We start from the raw sequence: 12,815 nt of genomic DNA, 5'->3' as shown, positions 1-12,815 counted from the left end.
GCTGCTTTCCTTGCTCCTGTATAGGTTGCAAGTGATGTTTGGGCACCAAACTCTTTAGGAGAGGAGAACTGGTCTTGTGGTCGCAAGCACGACTTGTTCCTTTAGCTAAGCAGGGTCCACCCTGGTTTCATATGAAAGGGAGACTAGAAGTGTCAGCACTGGAAGATCTTCCCCTCGGGATGGGGCCACTCTGGGAAGAACATCCAAGTTCCCAGTCCCCTCCCTGGCAGCATCTCCAACGAGATATTATTATTGCACCCAGACCCAAGGAGACACGGACACAGAAGTATTATGGAGGAACTGGTCACTTTATTAGGGGTACAAGGTTTTAAGACAGTGCCTGCACAGGCACGGCAGCTGGGGTTGGCATTCAGAGCAGCAACAGTGCGGGCTCGGATGGGGGGGGCACCACGTGGCCACCCCCGCCCTAGAATCTCATGGCACAGACACCTCGGCTCCAGGCGGCCCACCTTCCAGAAGGGGGCGCCCTTCGTTGCCGACCTAAGGTCAGGACCCTGCAATTTACATCACCTGTCCGACGCTGTAAAGCCATACGGAAGGGTGTCGGTTGCAGGGAGGTGGGAGCAAGGCAGCATCCCTGATCTGTAAAGCCTCAAGGGATCTGCCCCTCCACCTTACAGCTAAAGCTTACCTAAGGTGCCGCACCGCATCAGCCGCTCACCTCCGCACTGTGCCCGCCACAGCGGGCGTCAGCCTAGCTTGACGCCCCGCCACCCCACAGGCCTAACAGCACTGTTGCCAACCCCAGCCGCAGATCGTCTAAGAAATACCTCATACCAAGGGGGGACAAGTGCACCCCATCACCCCTGAATAACTGGGGGAGCGAGAACGCGATGTCGTTGTGTGGGATGCACCCACCCCCCTTTGAGGCGATGAAGCGCGCCATGGCCGCGTTCACCCCGCGCCTAGCCCTATCTACCTTGTTCTGCTTCACCGCCCCCCTCCAGACTCGCCGCTGAGTGATGTCAGACCAGATGACCACCAGCCCCGGGCACCAGGAGAGGGCGACCACCAGGTCCTGGGCAATCTGTCTTGAGAGCGAAATGCCAGACTGGTCCACCAGGTCGTTGCCTCCAAAATGCAGCAGCAGGACATCCGGGACAGGATTCCCTTCCAGGAACTCGTGCAGCATCGGCAGGAACTGGGCCCTCCGCATGCCCCGCCGGCCAAGCCACTCCACAGTGGCCCAACGCCCCAAACCAAGCTGGGTTCCAGGGTCGGCGCTCTGTGCCCACTTGCGTGCCCAGAAAATGAAGGAATGGCCCAGTATGAGGACTCTTGCGCGCTGCCCGGCCGCCCTTGGCCCAGCCGACTGAGGCCCTGCGCAAGAGGAGAAAGCGTTAGGAGTGGCACAAATAAATGGTTCGTGGGTGGGGGTGGGGTGGGGCAGAATTTATGCGCCCATCTACCGCACGTATCGGCGGTAAGCCGCTGACCGCCACCTGCCCAGCCGCCGGATTTCCGGGCCCGAATAACCCATCCGAGCAGCCATGGAAGCCGCCCCAATCCGAAAGGAGTGGGGGGCCAGATCCTGGGTAGGCACCCCCGCCGCCACAAAGGCTCTCCTCATCACCGCCCAAAACTGGAATTGGGTCACGTGGCGCCCATTAGCGTGGATAAAGAGGCACCCCATAGCTGAACCCCTGGCCTCCGTGTAGTCCTCCAGTGCACGGACTGGGCACAAGCCCGGGTCGCCAGCGGCATGCAGCGCGACACTCTGCCCCTTGCCTCTCTGATCTGTTTTTGAAAACCTAAGGTGCAGTACCACCCGGGAAGCACCCACGGTGAGGTCACTGAATTGAAGTACCCTACTCGTGGGGCCGCGCCTGCTCCTGGGGAACATCTCTCCAACCCTAAAGGCCCCGAAGAAAGCAACCAAGGCTGCCGCCCTGAACAGGACCTCCTCATAAGGAGACGCACAAACCCCAGCAAGTTGCCGCAGTGCCAGCTGCAGCGCCTCTGGGGTGACCGGCCTACGTCGGTCAGGTTGCACGGGCGTCTCCCTCGCCCAGCCCTCCAGCATGCGCCGGACCCTGAAGTCCCCAGAATGGTCGGGGAGGCCCCTTGCTTTCCCAAAGAAAGCCAGCGCAGCCAAATGGCCGGCCATGGTGCTCACCGCCAGCCCCTGGGCACGGAGGTGCACCAGGTACTGCATCAGCTGTTCCGGCGGCACAGGCCACACATGGACCAATCCTACCTGAGCTCTAAACTGCAGAAAGGCCCTGACCCTTTTGTCGTAGGCAACCCGTGTCCTGGGCGCTATGGAGGCTTGGATGGCCCTAAACGCCTCTACATCCCAAGGTTCCACAACCATTCGGGCACCTGCTCGTGCTCCTTGGCGGCTCCAGGTGCCAGCTTCCGGAAGCGCTGCATCTGGAAGCGAGACAGGGCATCTGCCACCTCGTTCTGCACCCCTGGAACATGCTGGGCGGTGAAGAGCGTGTTATGGCGAAGGCATGTTAGAACCAGGGCCCGCACCAGCCCCATCACCCTCTGTGATTTGGAAGTCTGGCTATTAATAATCTGAACCACGGCCAAATTATCGCACCAGAAACGCACGACCGAGTCCTTGAAGGACTCGGCCCAAATGTGCACCGCCACCACAATGGGGAAGAGTTCGAGGAAGGTGAGATCCCTTGTGATTCCCCGTTCCGACCAGCTGCCCGGCCATCGTTCCGCGCACCAGCGCCCTCTCAGGTACAGGCCGAACCCAAGGCCGCCCGCGGCGTCTGACTGAACCTGGAAGTCGGCCTCGAGCAGCTGGGAAGAACGCCAGAATGACACCCCATTAAAGGATTCCAGGAACCTGAGCCAGAGCCCCATATCCTCCCTCATGGCGGTAGACACCCTAATGAGGAAATGGGGTCGATTACACCCCACCATGGTGTCACACAGGCGCCTTAGAAAGGGGCGGCCTGGAGCCACCACCCTGCAAGCGAAGTTCAGGTGGCCAACCAGCGATTGCAATTTGCGTAGCGTTACCTTCCTAGCCTCTCTGCATTCCCTGAGCAATTCCCTCATGATGCTGAGCTTGTCCCCGGGGAGGCGTGAGAGCTGTCCCACCGTGTCCAGCTCTATCCCCAGAAATGTAAGCTTCGTGGTCGGGCCCTCTGTCTTGTCCTTAGCCAGTGGCACCCCCAGATCCCCGCAGAGTGCCCTGCATGAGCGCAGTAAGTGTAGGCATTGGCCAGAGCCCTCCCTTCCTCCGAAAATAAAGTCATCTAAATAGTGAGCGGAGGAGCGTAGCCCCGCCCTCCGGCGCAGTGCCCATTCCAGCATAGAGCTGAAAGCCTCAAAGGCCGCACAGGAGACCGAGCATCCCATGGGGAGGGCTCTGTCGATGTAAAATCTCCCTTTAAATGCGAAGCCCAAAAGGTCAAAGTCATCAGGGTGCACGGGCAGGAGGCGGAAGGCGGATTCAATGTCGCACTTCGCCATCAGTGCCCGAGGCCCGCAGCCCCTGATCATGGCCACAGCCTCATCAAACGATGTATACCGTACTGAGCAAAGGTCCGCCGGTATCCCATCGTTAACCGAGTCGCCCCTTGGGTAGGACAGGTGGTGGATAAGCCTATACTCTCCCGGCGCCTTCTTAGGGACCACGCCCAAAGGGGATACCCGCAATGTTGGCAGTGGCAGCCTGTCAAAGGGGCCCAGCACCCTCCCCAGAGACACCTCCTTGGCTATCTTTTTCGCTACTATGTGTTCCATCCCCCTAACCGATTTTAGGTTGCGTGCAAAACTATGGACCCGCCTGGATTGGCACGGAATCCTAAACCCCTTCACAAAACCATCCTCAATATAGCGTGCGCGCTCCCTGTTGGGGTAGTCACGCAGCAGCCTCCGGAGCACCGGGATTTTAATTGGGCTGGGGCCCTTTTCCAGCCGTGGCTGCTGGGCCCTTTGCCCCTCCCGGGCCTTGGTATCCCCCTTTTCCCCTAAGGGCTTTGGCCCGCTGGCAGTAGATACTGGCGTGCCGCCCACCGCAGAAGCCACAGTCATGCCGGTACTTGCACGGGGAGCGGGCACACTTCCCGTTCTTGTTAAATTCCCAGCACACCAGGGGACCTTGAACCCCCTGTGCGCCTGAGGCCGAAGCCGCTGACGCTGCCGGTGTTTTGGAAATGAGGTGCCCGCTGTCGGCGCGCTCGCCAACCAAGGGCCTCGCGGGTGTCATAATCTGAAGCCATAACTCGGGGTGCTGCCTTTCCCAGGATATACCCGCATTGCTGGAGGCGCGCTCGCGGAACGCTTGGTCGTAGCGCTCCCAGGCATTACCAGCAAAGTCCATGAAGGCTCTGTGTATAATATCAAAATACTTAACAAGAGCGGGGCCCCGCTCTGGATATTTCTGCATCAGAACACCCATGTAGATTGTGTACCCCGAAACCCAATTTGCCCAATTATGCTCAATGGGCTTCCGCTTTGTCCTCTCCTTGTCCTTCCCCTGGGACCCCTCCTTCTCCAGTGGCTCCGGCTCCTTGAAGAGCAATTGGAACACGTCAATGCACTCTCCTTTCCAAATCCGTTCCTTAACTGCTGGAAGGAGGTGGTCCCCCAAGGGTACGGGCCCATCCCCAGTATGCCAAGCAGAGCTGAACTGTGCCGTTGGCCCCTGGGTGGGCAAAGCAGCGCTCCCCCCTTGCCAGACCTGATTACAGGTGGCGTGTGGAGATGCCCAGTTAACTGGCCCTGGGAACCACCCGTATGGTCCGTAGGGGGTGCTAAAGGGCAGTCCCCACGGCCAGGCCCCCTGTGGGGACTCACCATTGTCGTCCCTGCCGTCTCCTGGTCCTGAGTCCGCCGGTTGTGTCGTGATCCCCGCTGGTTCCTCGTGGGCAGTTCCCGCCGCCGCCTCCAAAGCTGCTAGACGGTCAGCAAAGCCCTGCATTAGTTTTGCCTTCTTTTCCGCCCTGTTTGACTTTTTTGCATGTGGGGGCACCCCCGAAGGCCCCCCGCCCGCCTCATCGCCCTCTAGAGTGGTGCGCTGCCTCTCAAGGGCCTGCAGCCGTGCTATAAACGCCCTGATGGCACCCAGTTCCAAATCGCCCTCATCGTCGGAGGAGGATTCGGCGGGTGCGTTTGGCCTCTTAGGTGGCCGCGTTGGCTTGCCACCCTTCTTGGCTGGAGCCTTCCCACCCTTTTTAACTGGGGCTTTCTTAACTGGGGCTTTCTTAGGGCCCATGTCCCAAAGGATGAAGCTTATGGGCCTGTACCCTGCCCTCAAGTGCGTAAACGAGTGACCTGGCCGGGGCAAGGCTGACTGAGGCCTACGCTGGCAAGGAAGGCCTATGAGTCACAGCGCCTGCCCCACCTAGCCGTGGTAAGGCCCAGCCCCACTGAAAGGCCCCCAAATGAAGCTTAGGCCCGGCAGGGGAGGCCCACGAGCCCACCAGGGAGGCCTAGTCAATGCAGGCCCCCAAAATGGGTGTGTGGGGGGGGTTAGGCCCTACAGGCCCGACAATAAAGGCAAAGGCCGCCCTTAGCAGAAGGCCTAAATGGGCCCTGGGTTGAAGGGGTTCACACAGTTCAAGCCAACACCCCCAACGTCCAATCAACCCTCCCCCAGATGACCGGGTTAGTCAATTGCCCCCCCGCTGAAGGCCTGGTGCGGCCTACTGAGGGCCTGGGGCGGCCTGCTGCCCTCACTCGATGCTGGGCAGCTTGGGCCTGCCGGGGCCTAGAAGCCCTTGTGTGGAGAGGCCCGAAGATCAAAGGCCGTTCCGAGGAGGACTTAAAAGCCTCTCCTGTGATCCCCCCAGAGCCCGTTACCACAGGCGGCCGGGCTACAGAGGCCCTGGCCGCCCAGCCGCTCCAATCCGCTGCTCGCTCGAAGGGCCGCTGCACTGCTCCCCGACGTTCCGCTCCCGTGGGCCTCCTGCTCCGGCTTCCGATTCGGGTACCCAGCCAGCCACGTGGAGGCCCCGAAGCCGAGCAGCAGCACGTCCTTCCTTCTGCTCGGTCAGGGAAGGACTGAGCCGGCACAGGCCTGCTGCCGGTTCACTGCTGCTAGCCCCGCCTCCGAGACGGAGCCGGGCCAATGGGAGCTAGCTCCCAGTGCCACGTGCTCCAGGGAGTGGGGCTGAGGGCAAACAAGCCGCGCAGCCTAGAGCGGCTGCGATCGGCTGGCTTATCATCATTATTACATTTATATCCCACTCTTCCTCCAAGGAGCCCAGAGCGGTGTCCTACATACTTAAGTTTCTCTTTCACAACAACCCTGTGAAGTAGGTTAGGCTGAGAGAGAAGTGACTGGCCCAGAGTCACCCAGCTAGTTAAACTGTCTATGACAGTTAAACTAGACAGTTAACTAGACAGTTAAACTGTCTATGACAGTTAACTATGACAGTTAAACTGTCATAGAACCTTCCCACCAGGTGGGAATTGTCAGTTGTGGATAGAGAGCTAGTCTTGTGGTAGCAAGCACAAATTGTCCCCTTCGCTAAGCAAGGTCTGCCCTGGTTGGCCTTTGGATGGGAGATGACATATGAGCACTGTAAGATATTCCTCTTAGGGGATGGGGCCGCTCTGGGACGAGCATCTAGGCTCCAAGTTCCCTCCCTGGCAGCATCTCCAACGAGAGAGGGCTGGGAGAGAGACTCCTGCCTGCAACCTTGGAGAAGCCGCTGCCAGTCTGTGAAGACAATACTGAGCTAGATAGACCAAGGGTCTGACTCAGTATATGGCAGCTTCCTAGGTTCCTATGCTGTTTCAGAGAAGCTGGTGTGCTCCATGCAAATAGGAGGAAAGACAGCCCTTTCAGTCCAAAGTTTTGGCCTTTGCTCTTTTCAGGCTTTTAGTTGCATTCTGTTTTTATGTCTTTGTTGAATTGCTTGTTGTTAACCACCCTGGGGTCTTAGGGTGCAGTGTGATATAGAAAAAGAAATAAAATAAACTCACACACTCCCACTGTATCCTCAAACCAACAACAAATATTTGTAGACTTCTGTTCAGCCAAAGTTCCCAAAACAGTTGACACAGAGAGAGAAATGAATAAAGTGTACCCCTGTCCCCAAAGGGCTCACAGTCTAACCAAGAAACATAAGAGAGACCCAGCAACAGCCACTGGAGGGGATGTTGTTCTGGGGACGGATAAGGCCAGTTGCTCTCCCCTGCTAAATACAAGAGAATTGCCACGTTAAAAAGGTGCTTCTCTGCCCAGTTAGCAGGGGCCGTCATTAAACCAGCGCAGGGCTGCCCCCACCGCATGCACCAGTCTATTGAAGAGAGTGGCCCCAGTTGGTTTTAGGGGGGATGGTGAGAATGGGGCCAGGTGGCCTCTTGGGTAAAGGGGGCCCAGGGCTTCAAGAGTTTATAGGTTGTAGCCAGACCCTAAAATTGGGGTTATATGTTGATACACAGGCAGTGCAGACGCCAGGACGCTACTGTGGAATATTGATATGTTTTCTCAAGGTATTGGCTTGTGTGTGTCTCAGAAATATTATGACCTCCCTGACACTCAAGACGCTGTGGGGCGCTGTAGAGAATTTCCCCCAAGCAGAGCATTCTGGCCTCCTCCGCGTTCCTCGGAGACGTTCAAAAGCTGAAGTTGGCAGAATTCCAATGTGATTGTGAAGCCCCGTTTATAATAAATGTGTTCCTTGGAAATGTAAACTTGAAGCATGCCCTCTTCTGTGGATGATCTAGCAGGTGTGTTCTGGAAGCCCATTTATATTTTTAATCAAAGATCCCAGTTCACCTTTAAGGGGAGTCATCGGGGAAGGGAAGGAAGGGATTTCTCCTGCCTGGAGATCCGCAGCTGCCCTGTTCTATGAAACAAAGTGCAATCATATGTCTGTCCTTGAGATAAGCCACTTCTTGTGGAGATAAGGTGGTGATTAATTCTCACCAGCAGTGGTGGCTTATCATCTGTAAATAAAATTGGCCCGGCTACAGGCATCTGCCGGATTCCTGTCGTAAATATTACTGCTTCAGTAATCGGGGGAATGGTCTACTCCAGGCCATTGAAGGTTAAGAGGTGCAGAAGCATTGCCCTTAAGGTCTTGGCGGGTGATGATCACTCTTGATTGTGCCAGAGAGGAGAGCTGGTCTTGTAGTAGCAAGCACGAATGGTCTCCTTTGCTAAGCAGGATCTGCCCTGGTTTGCATTTGAATGGGAGACTGCACGTGTGAGCACTGTGAGATACTCCCTTTAGGGGATGGGTCCACTTGGGGATTATCTGCAAGCTTGCAGGTAAAAACAACTCAATGGAAACACAAAACCGGAACAAATAGAGCTTAAAATTTTTAAAAATTCATTTAAAAGAACAGGGATAGCTCATTGGCCAAAAGCCTGGATGGAAAAGGGCAGTCTTCACCTTGCTCCCAAAGGCCAGGAGGGTAGGAGCCCTGCAGGTCTCAGCTGAGAGCAAGTTCCATAGCCTGGGGGCAACAACTGAGAAGGCCCCGTCCCGTGTGCTTGACAAATGGAACTTAGCAGCTGTTGGCATGTGAAACAGTGCCCCCACCTCCGCTGATCTAGTCAGGTGGGTAGATTCAGCTGGGAGCAGATTGTCCCTAAGGTACCTAGGGCCAGTGTTTCCTCTAACGGGGATTTCCAGATTTTGTTCACTACAACTCCCAGCATCCCTAGCTGCAATGGCCTTTGGCTGGGGAATCTGGGAGTTGTAGTCAACAACATCTGAGAATCCCTGTTAGAGGCAACACAGCCCAGGGCCCAAGCAATTTAGGGCTTTAAAGGCAACAACCAGCACCTTGAATTGTACCTGGAAACTGACTGGCAGCTAGTGCAGTGCCTTAAGAATGGCAGTCATATGTGCCCAGCATGGGTTCCCAGAGATCAATCTGGCCGCTGCATTCTGCATGATCTGTAGTGTCCAAATACTTTTCAAGGGCAGCCCCATGTGGAGCAGATTGCAGTAATCCAACTGCGGCGTGACTAAGGCCTGGGTAACCGACAACCCAGTCCGGATGCGAGCAGCAAGTCCTTAAGTGAGGTTGGGTCCACTCTCTTCAGGTATGGTTGTAGCTACCATATCCGCCAAAACTGGTGGAAAAATTCTCCTGGCTTTTGTCCTCATCTGAGCATCCAAGGACAATAAGTGGTCCAAAATCACTCCCAGGCAGTGGGCCGTGACCTGGCCCCTTTAATTAAAGGGTTTAATAAATGAATTTAATAAAAGCAAGTGCTCCCCCGCCCAACGCCTAGAGAAGACACAGGCTCGGACTGGCCTGCCGGGCAGTCTGCCGGATGCCCAGTGCGCCCCTCGCCTCTGTGCCCTGCTGCCTCCGGATTTGCGCCCTCTGCCCTCATCCTGAGCTCCCTCCCGCCGGCGCTTGCCTATCTCTGCAGGGAATCTCTGCAGACAGGCTGCTGCCTTTCTGCCCTTTACCTGCCGCCCGCGGAGCGGCGTGGCTGGCTAGCTACGGGCGAGTGGGTGCCCACTGAGCTGGGGGGACACACACAACGTGGGCATCCATATGCCGGCTCTTAGTGCTGCCCCTTTCCGGACTCGCCTGCCCTCAGTGGCCGCTGCTTGGACATGCCCCCCGGGGGGGAGGGAGCGGGGGGGGGAGGGGATTGCGACTGTCTCCCTCCTCCACGCCCCCATTAGCCAGTGAGGGTGACAGGCAGACGAGGGGCTTCCTAAGGGAGCTCCAAGGGCTTTGCCGTCTGCTGGCCTCCTGGGGTGGCCTGAATGCCCACCAGCCGCCTTCCCCATGCCACACACGCAGACGCCCCTCTTGGCCTTGGACTTCCCATGGGGACTTGTTGATCAGTCTCATGGGGCTGGGGAGAGAGCCAGAGAGCGAGCCCCGCGAGCAGCCAGCCAGGTTTCTCTTTCTCGCTCCTGCCTCTTTAGGCCAGGTGGAGGTGAACGAGCTGCTGTTGGGAATGTAATGAAAAGCAACCACAAGGTTTTCAAACGAAGCGGGTGGTTGTCCCCCCCCCCCAGTCCAGTGGGTTTGTTTGGCTTGTTTTTGTTTTTGTTTTTAAGTCTCACGTTGAGAACACAACAAGCAGACAGAGCCCTTGGTAAATCATTGCAAGAAGGCATCATCCAGTCTAGCATCCTGTTCCCATAGGTGGTGGCTACCACTAGCCAGTAGCAGCTGGTGGGGCAGTGCTCAGGGGCAGCTACCTAATGGTACCATTTGACCAGGGGGTCACCCCATGAAATTGAAGGTTGGGAAATTTAGGACCGACAAGAGGAAGTTCTTTTTCACACAGTGCATAATTAATCTATGGAATTCCTTGCCAGGGGATGTGGTGATGGCCACCAGCCTGGATGGCTTTAAAAGGGGCTTAGACAAATTCATGGAGGACAACTCTATCAATGGCTACTAGTCTGGTGCAGTGTTCCCTTTCCCTCGAAGACATGCCTCTGTGTGTGTGTGTGTGTGTGTGTGTGTGTGTGTGTGAAGCTTAACTGTTTGAGTGCAAACTTTTAAGAAAAATCCTCATCCCTACAGTATACTTTATTGTGAGAAAATTAGTCAAGCAAAAGTATTAAGAGCTTTGAAAAGAATGGGGTGGGGGTGTGCAATGCTCTAACAAGTGTTATCCTATATAATAAAAGGCTAAGTGAGTGGCCGTGGCTTTGGAACGTTGGGGATCTGCGTCCCTGTCTCTCTGGGCTGTTCTGGGCCTGCGCGAAGTGCAGGCCCAGAACAGCCCAAGGGAGACAGGACCACAGACGCCAGTGTCTCAAAGCCACCACACACTCGACCTCCTGCCATCGCCCGCCCGCCCTCCACCACCGTTCCGGCCCCACTAGCGACCATTTTGTGCCAATCCCTGGTCCTCATCGCTGTCTGCCCGCCGCCCACCCGCCTCCCATCACTGTCCCGGCCCCACCCACGGTAATTTCGGCCCAATCCCCAGTCCTCCTTGCACGGAACCCACGGGCGGCCATTGCACCCCAAGCACTGCCGTTGGCTGCCCTCCCTCCCTCCCAACTGCCGAGCCCTCCTTACCCCGGCCATGTCCATCGGGCTAAAAACTCCTTAATTTCCAAGAGAGAGAGGAGATCGCAAGCAGAGCTCCTCTCTTTGCAACGGCTCTGCCCGAACTGACACTATGGCCGTAAAAGACGCAATAGGTGTCCTTTGCGCCCAAACCACCAGTATGGGCAGAGGCTTTGCAAGAGAGAGGAGCTCTGGCCAGGGTAAGGAGGGCTCGGCAGTTGGGAGGGCGGGAGGGCAGACAACGGCAGTGCTTGGGGTGAAATGGCCGCCCGTGGGTTCCGTGAAAGTAGGACCAGGGATTGGGCTGAAATTGCTGCCGTCGTGGCCGGGACAGTGATGGAGGGCGGGGGGGAGGGCAGCGATTGGGCCGTAATGGCCGCCCGTGGGACCACGAAAGGAGGGACGGGTGATTGCTGGCAAATTGCCGCCCGTGGCTTTGAGACACTGGCGTCTGTGGTCCTGTCTCCCTTGGGCTGTTCTGGGCCTGCGCTTCACGCAGGCCCAGAACAGCCCAGAGAGACAGGGACGCAGATCCCCAACGTTCCAAGGCCACGGCCACTCACTTAGCCTTTTATTATATAGGATTTATCAAAGGAAAAAATTAGCACACTTTGTGACAGACAGTGATGGAATTTACTCATTTGGAAGGCATTGGTTTCCTGTCATTAAAAGTACATCATGTCCTTTTCTATTAAACTTGAACTGGGGGCAGTAAAAAGTCACTAAAAGGAAATGAAGAGGTTTTTTGACAGAGAGAGAGAGAAAGGAAGGAGTGAGGGAGGGAGGGAGACAGGACAATAGAAAGATGGAAAGAAGGAAAGAAGGAAGAAGAGAAAAGAGAGAGAAGGGAGGGAAAAGGACAAAAGAAAGAAGGAGGGAGGGAGGGATGGAAAGAAAGAGAGAGAGAAGGAAGGAAGGAAGGAAGGAAGGAGGGAAGGAAGGAAGGAAGGAGAAAGAAAAAGGAGAAAGGAGTGAGGGAGAAGGACAAAAGAAAGACGGAAGGGAGACAGAAGCAGCCAGCCCCAAAGAGCGAGCCTGTTAAATGAAGAAAGGAGGAAAAGGAAAAGGAAACAGAAAGAAGGGAGTGAGAAGAGGTGGAAGAAAGGAAGGAAAGGAGAGAGAGGGAGAGAGAAGGAAGGGAGGAAAGAGGGAGAGAGAGAGAGAAAAAAGAAGGAAAGGAGTACGAGAGGGAGGGAGAAGGAAAGAATGGAGAGAGAGAGAGAGAAGAAAGGAAGGAAAGAGGGAAAGAGAAAGAATAAAGAAGGGAAGGAGAAGAGGGGGAAGAAAGGAAGGAAAGGAGAGAGAGGGAGAGAGAAGGAAGGGAGGAAAGAGGGAGAGAGAGAAAGAAAAAAGAAGGAAAGGAGTACGAGAGGGAGGGAGAAGGAAAGAATGGAGAGAGAGAGAGAGAAGAAAGGAAGGAAAGAGGGAAAGAGAAAGAATAAAGAAGGGAAGGAGAAGAAGGGGAAGAAAGGAAGGAAAGGAAAGAGGGAGAGAAAAGGAAGGGATGAATGAGAGAGAGAGGAAAAGAAAAGAAAAAGAAAGGAGGGCAAGAGAGAGGGAGAAGGAAGAAAGGGGGGGGGAAACGGTACTAGCGCCCGTTATTTTAACGGGCTTAAAAATACTAGTAATAATTATAATAATAAAACGGATCTGCTGTTTTTGTTCCTGCCCCTATCTCTAATCTAGTCTCTGTGTGTGGGTTTCTTTCTCCCCCCCCGCGCCACCACCCTTATTAAAAATATTGATATGCAGCTTTTTTAAGCAACAGAGTTCTCAAAATGGCTTAAATAGCAAAAGATGAGAAAATGGCTCTCTCAACATGCTTCCCCTTTTAAACATTTGCTCTGTGCTTGTAGCAGGCTCCC

The 12,815-nt window shown here is 55.6% G+C and overlaps 1 protein-coding gene across 1 annotated transcript; it reads right to left on the bottom strand.

Annotated features, from left to right (window-relative positions):
- Nucleotides 1-287: 287 nt before the first annotated feature.
- On the bottom strand, nucleotides 288-4,024 carry LOC128336176 (uncharacterized). Its single transcript, XM_053275412.1, has 2 exons — nucleotides 2,344-4,024; nucleotides 288-1,341 (listed from the first exon to the last, which is right to left on the bottom strand). Exons 1-2 carry the CDS (start codon nucleotides 4,021-4,023, stop codon nucleotides 952-954), a joined length of 2,070 nt encoding a protein of 689 aa, XP_053131387.1. The 5' UTR covers nucleotide 4,024; the 3' UTR covers nucleotides 288-951.
- Between the last annotated feature and the right edge of the window lie 8,791 nt (nucleotides 4,025-12,815).

The sequence above is a fragment of the Hemicordylus capensis genome, chromosome 12, assembly GCF_027244095.1.
Source record: "Hemicordylus capensis ecotype Gifberg chromosome 12, rHemCap1.1.pri, whole genome shotgun sequence".
Lineage (NCBI taxonomy): Eukaryota > Metazoa > Chordata > Lepidosauria > Squamata > Cordylidae > Hemicordylus > Hemicordylus capensis.
The sequence above is the reverse complement of the archived record's forward strand: the minus strand, read 5'-3'. Positions and strand labels throughout refer to the sequence as shown.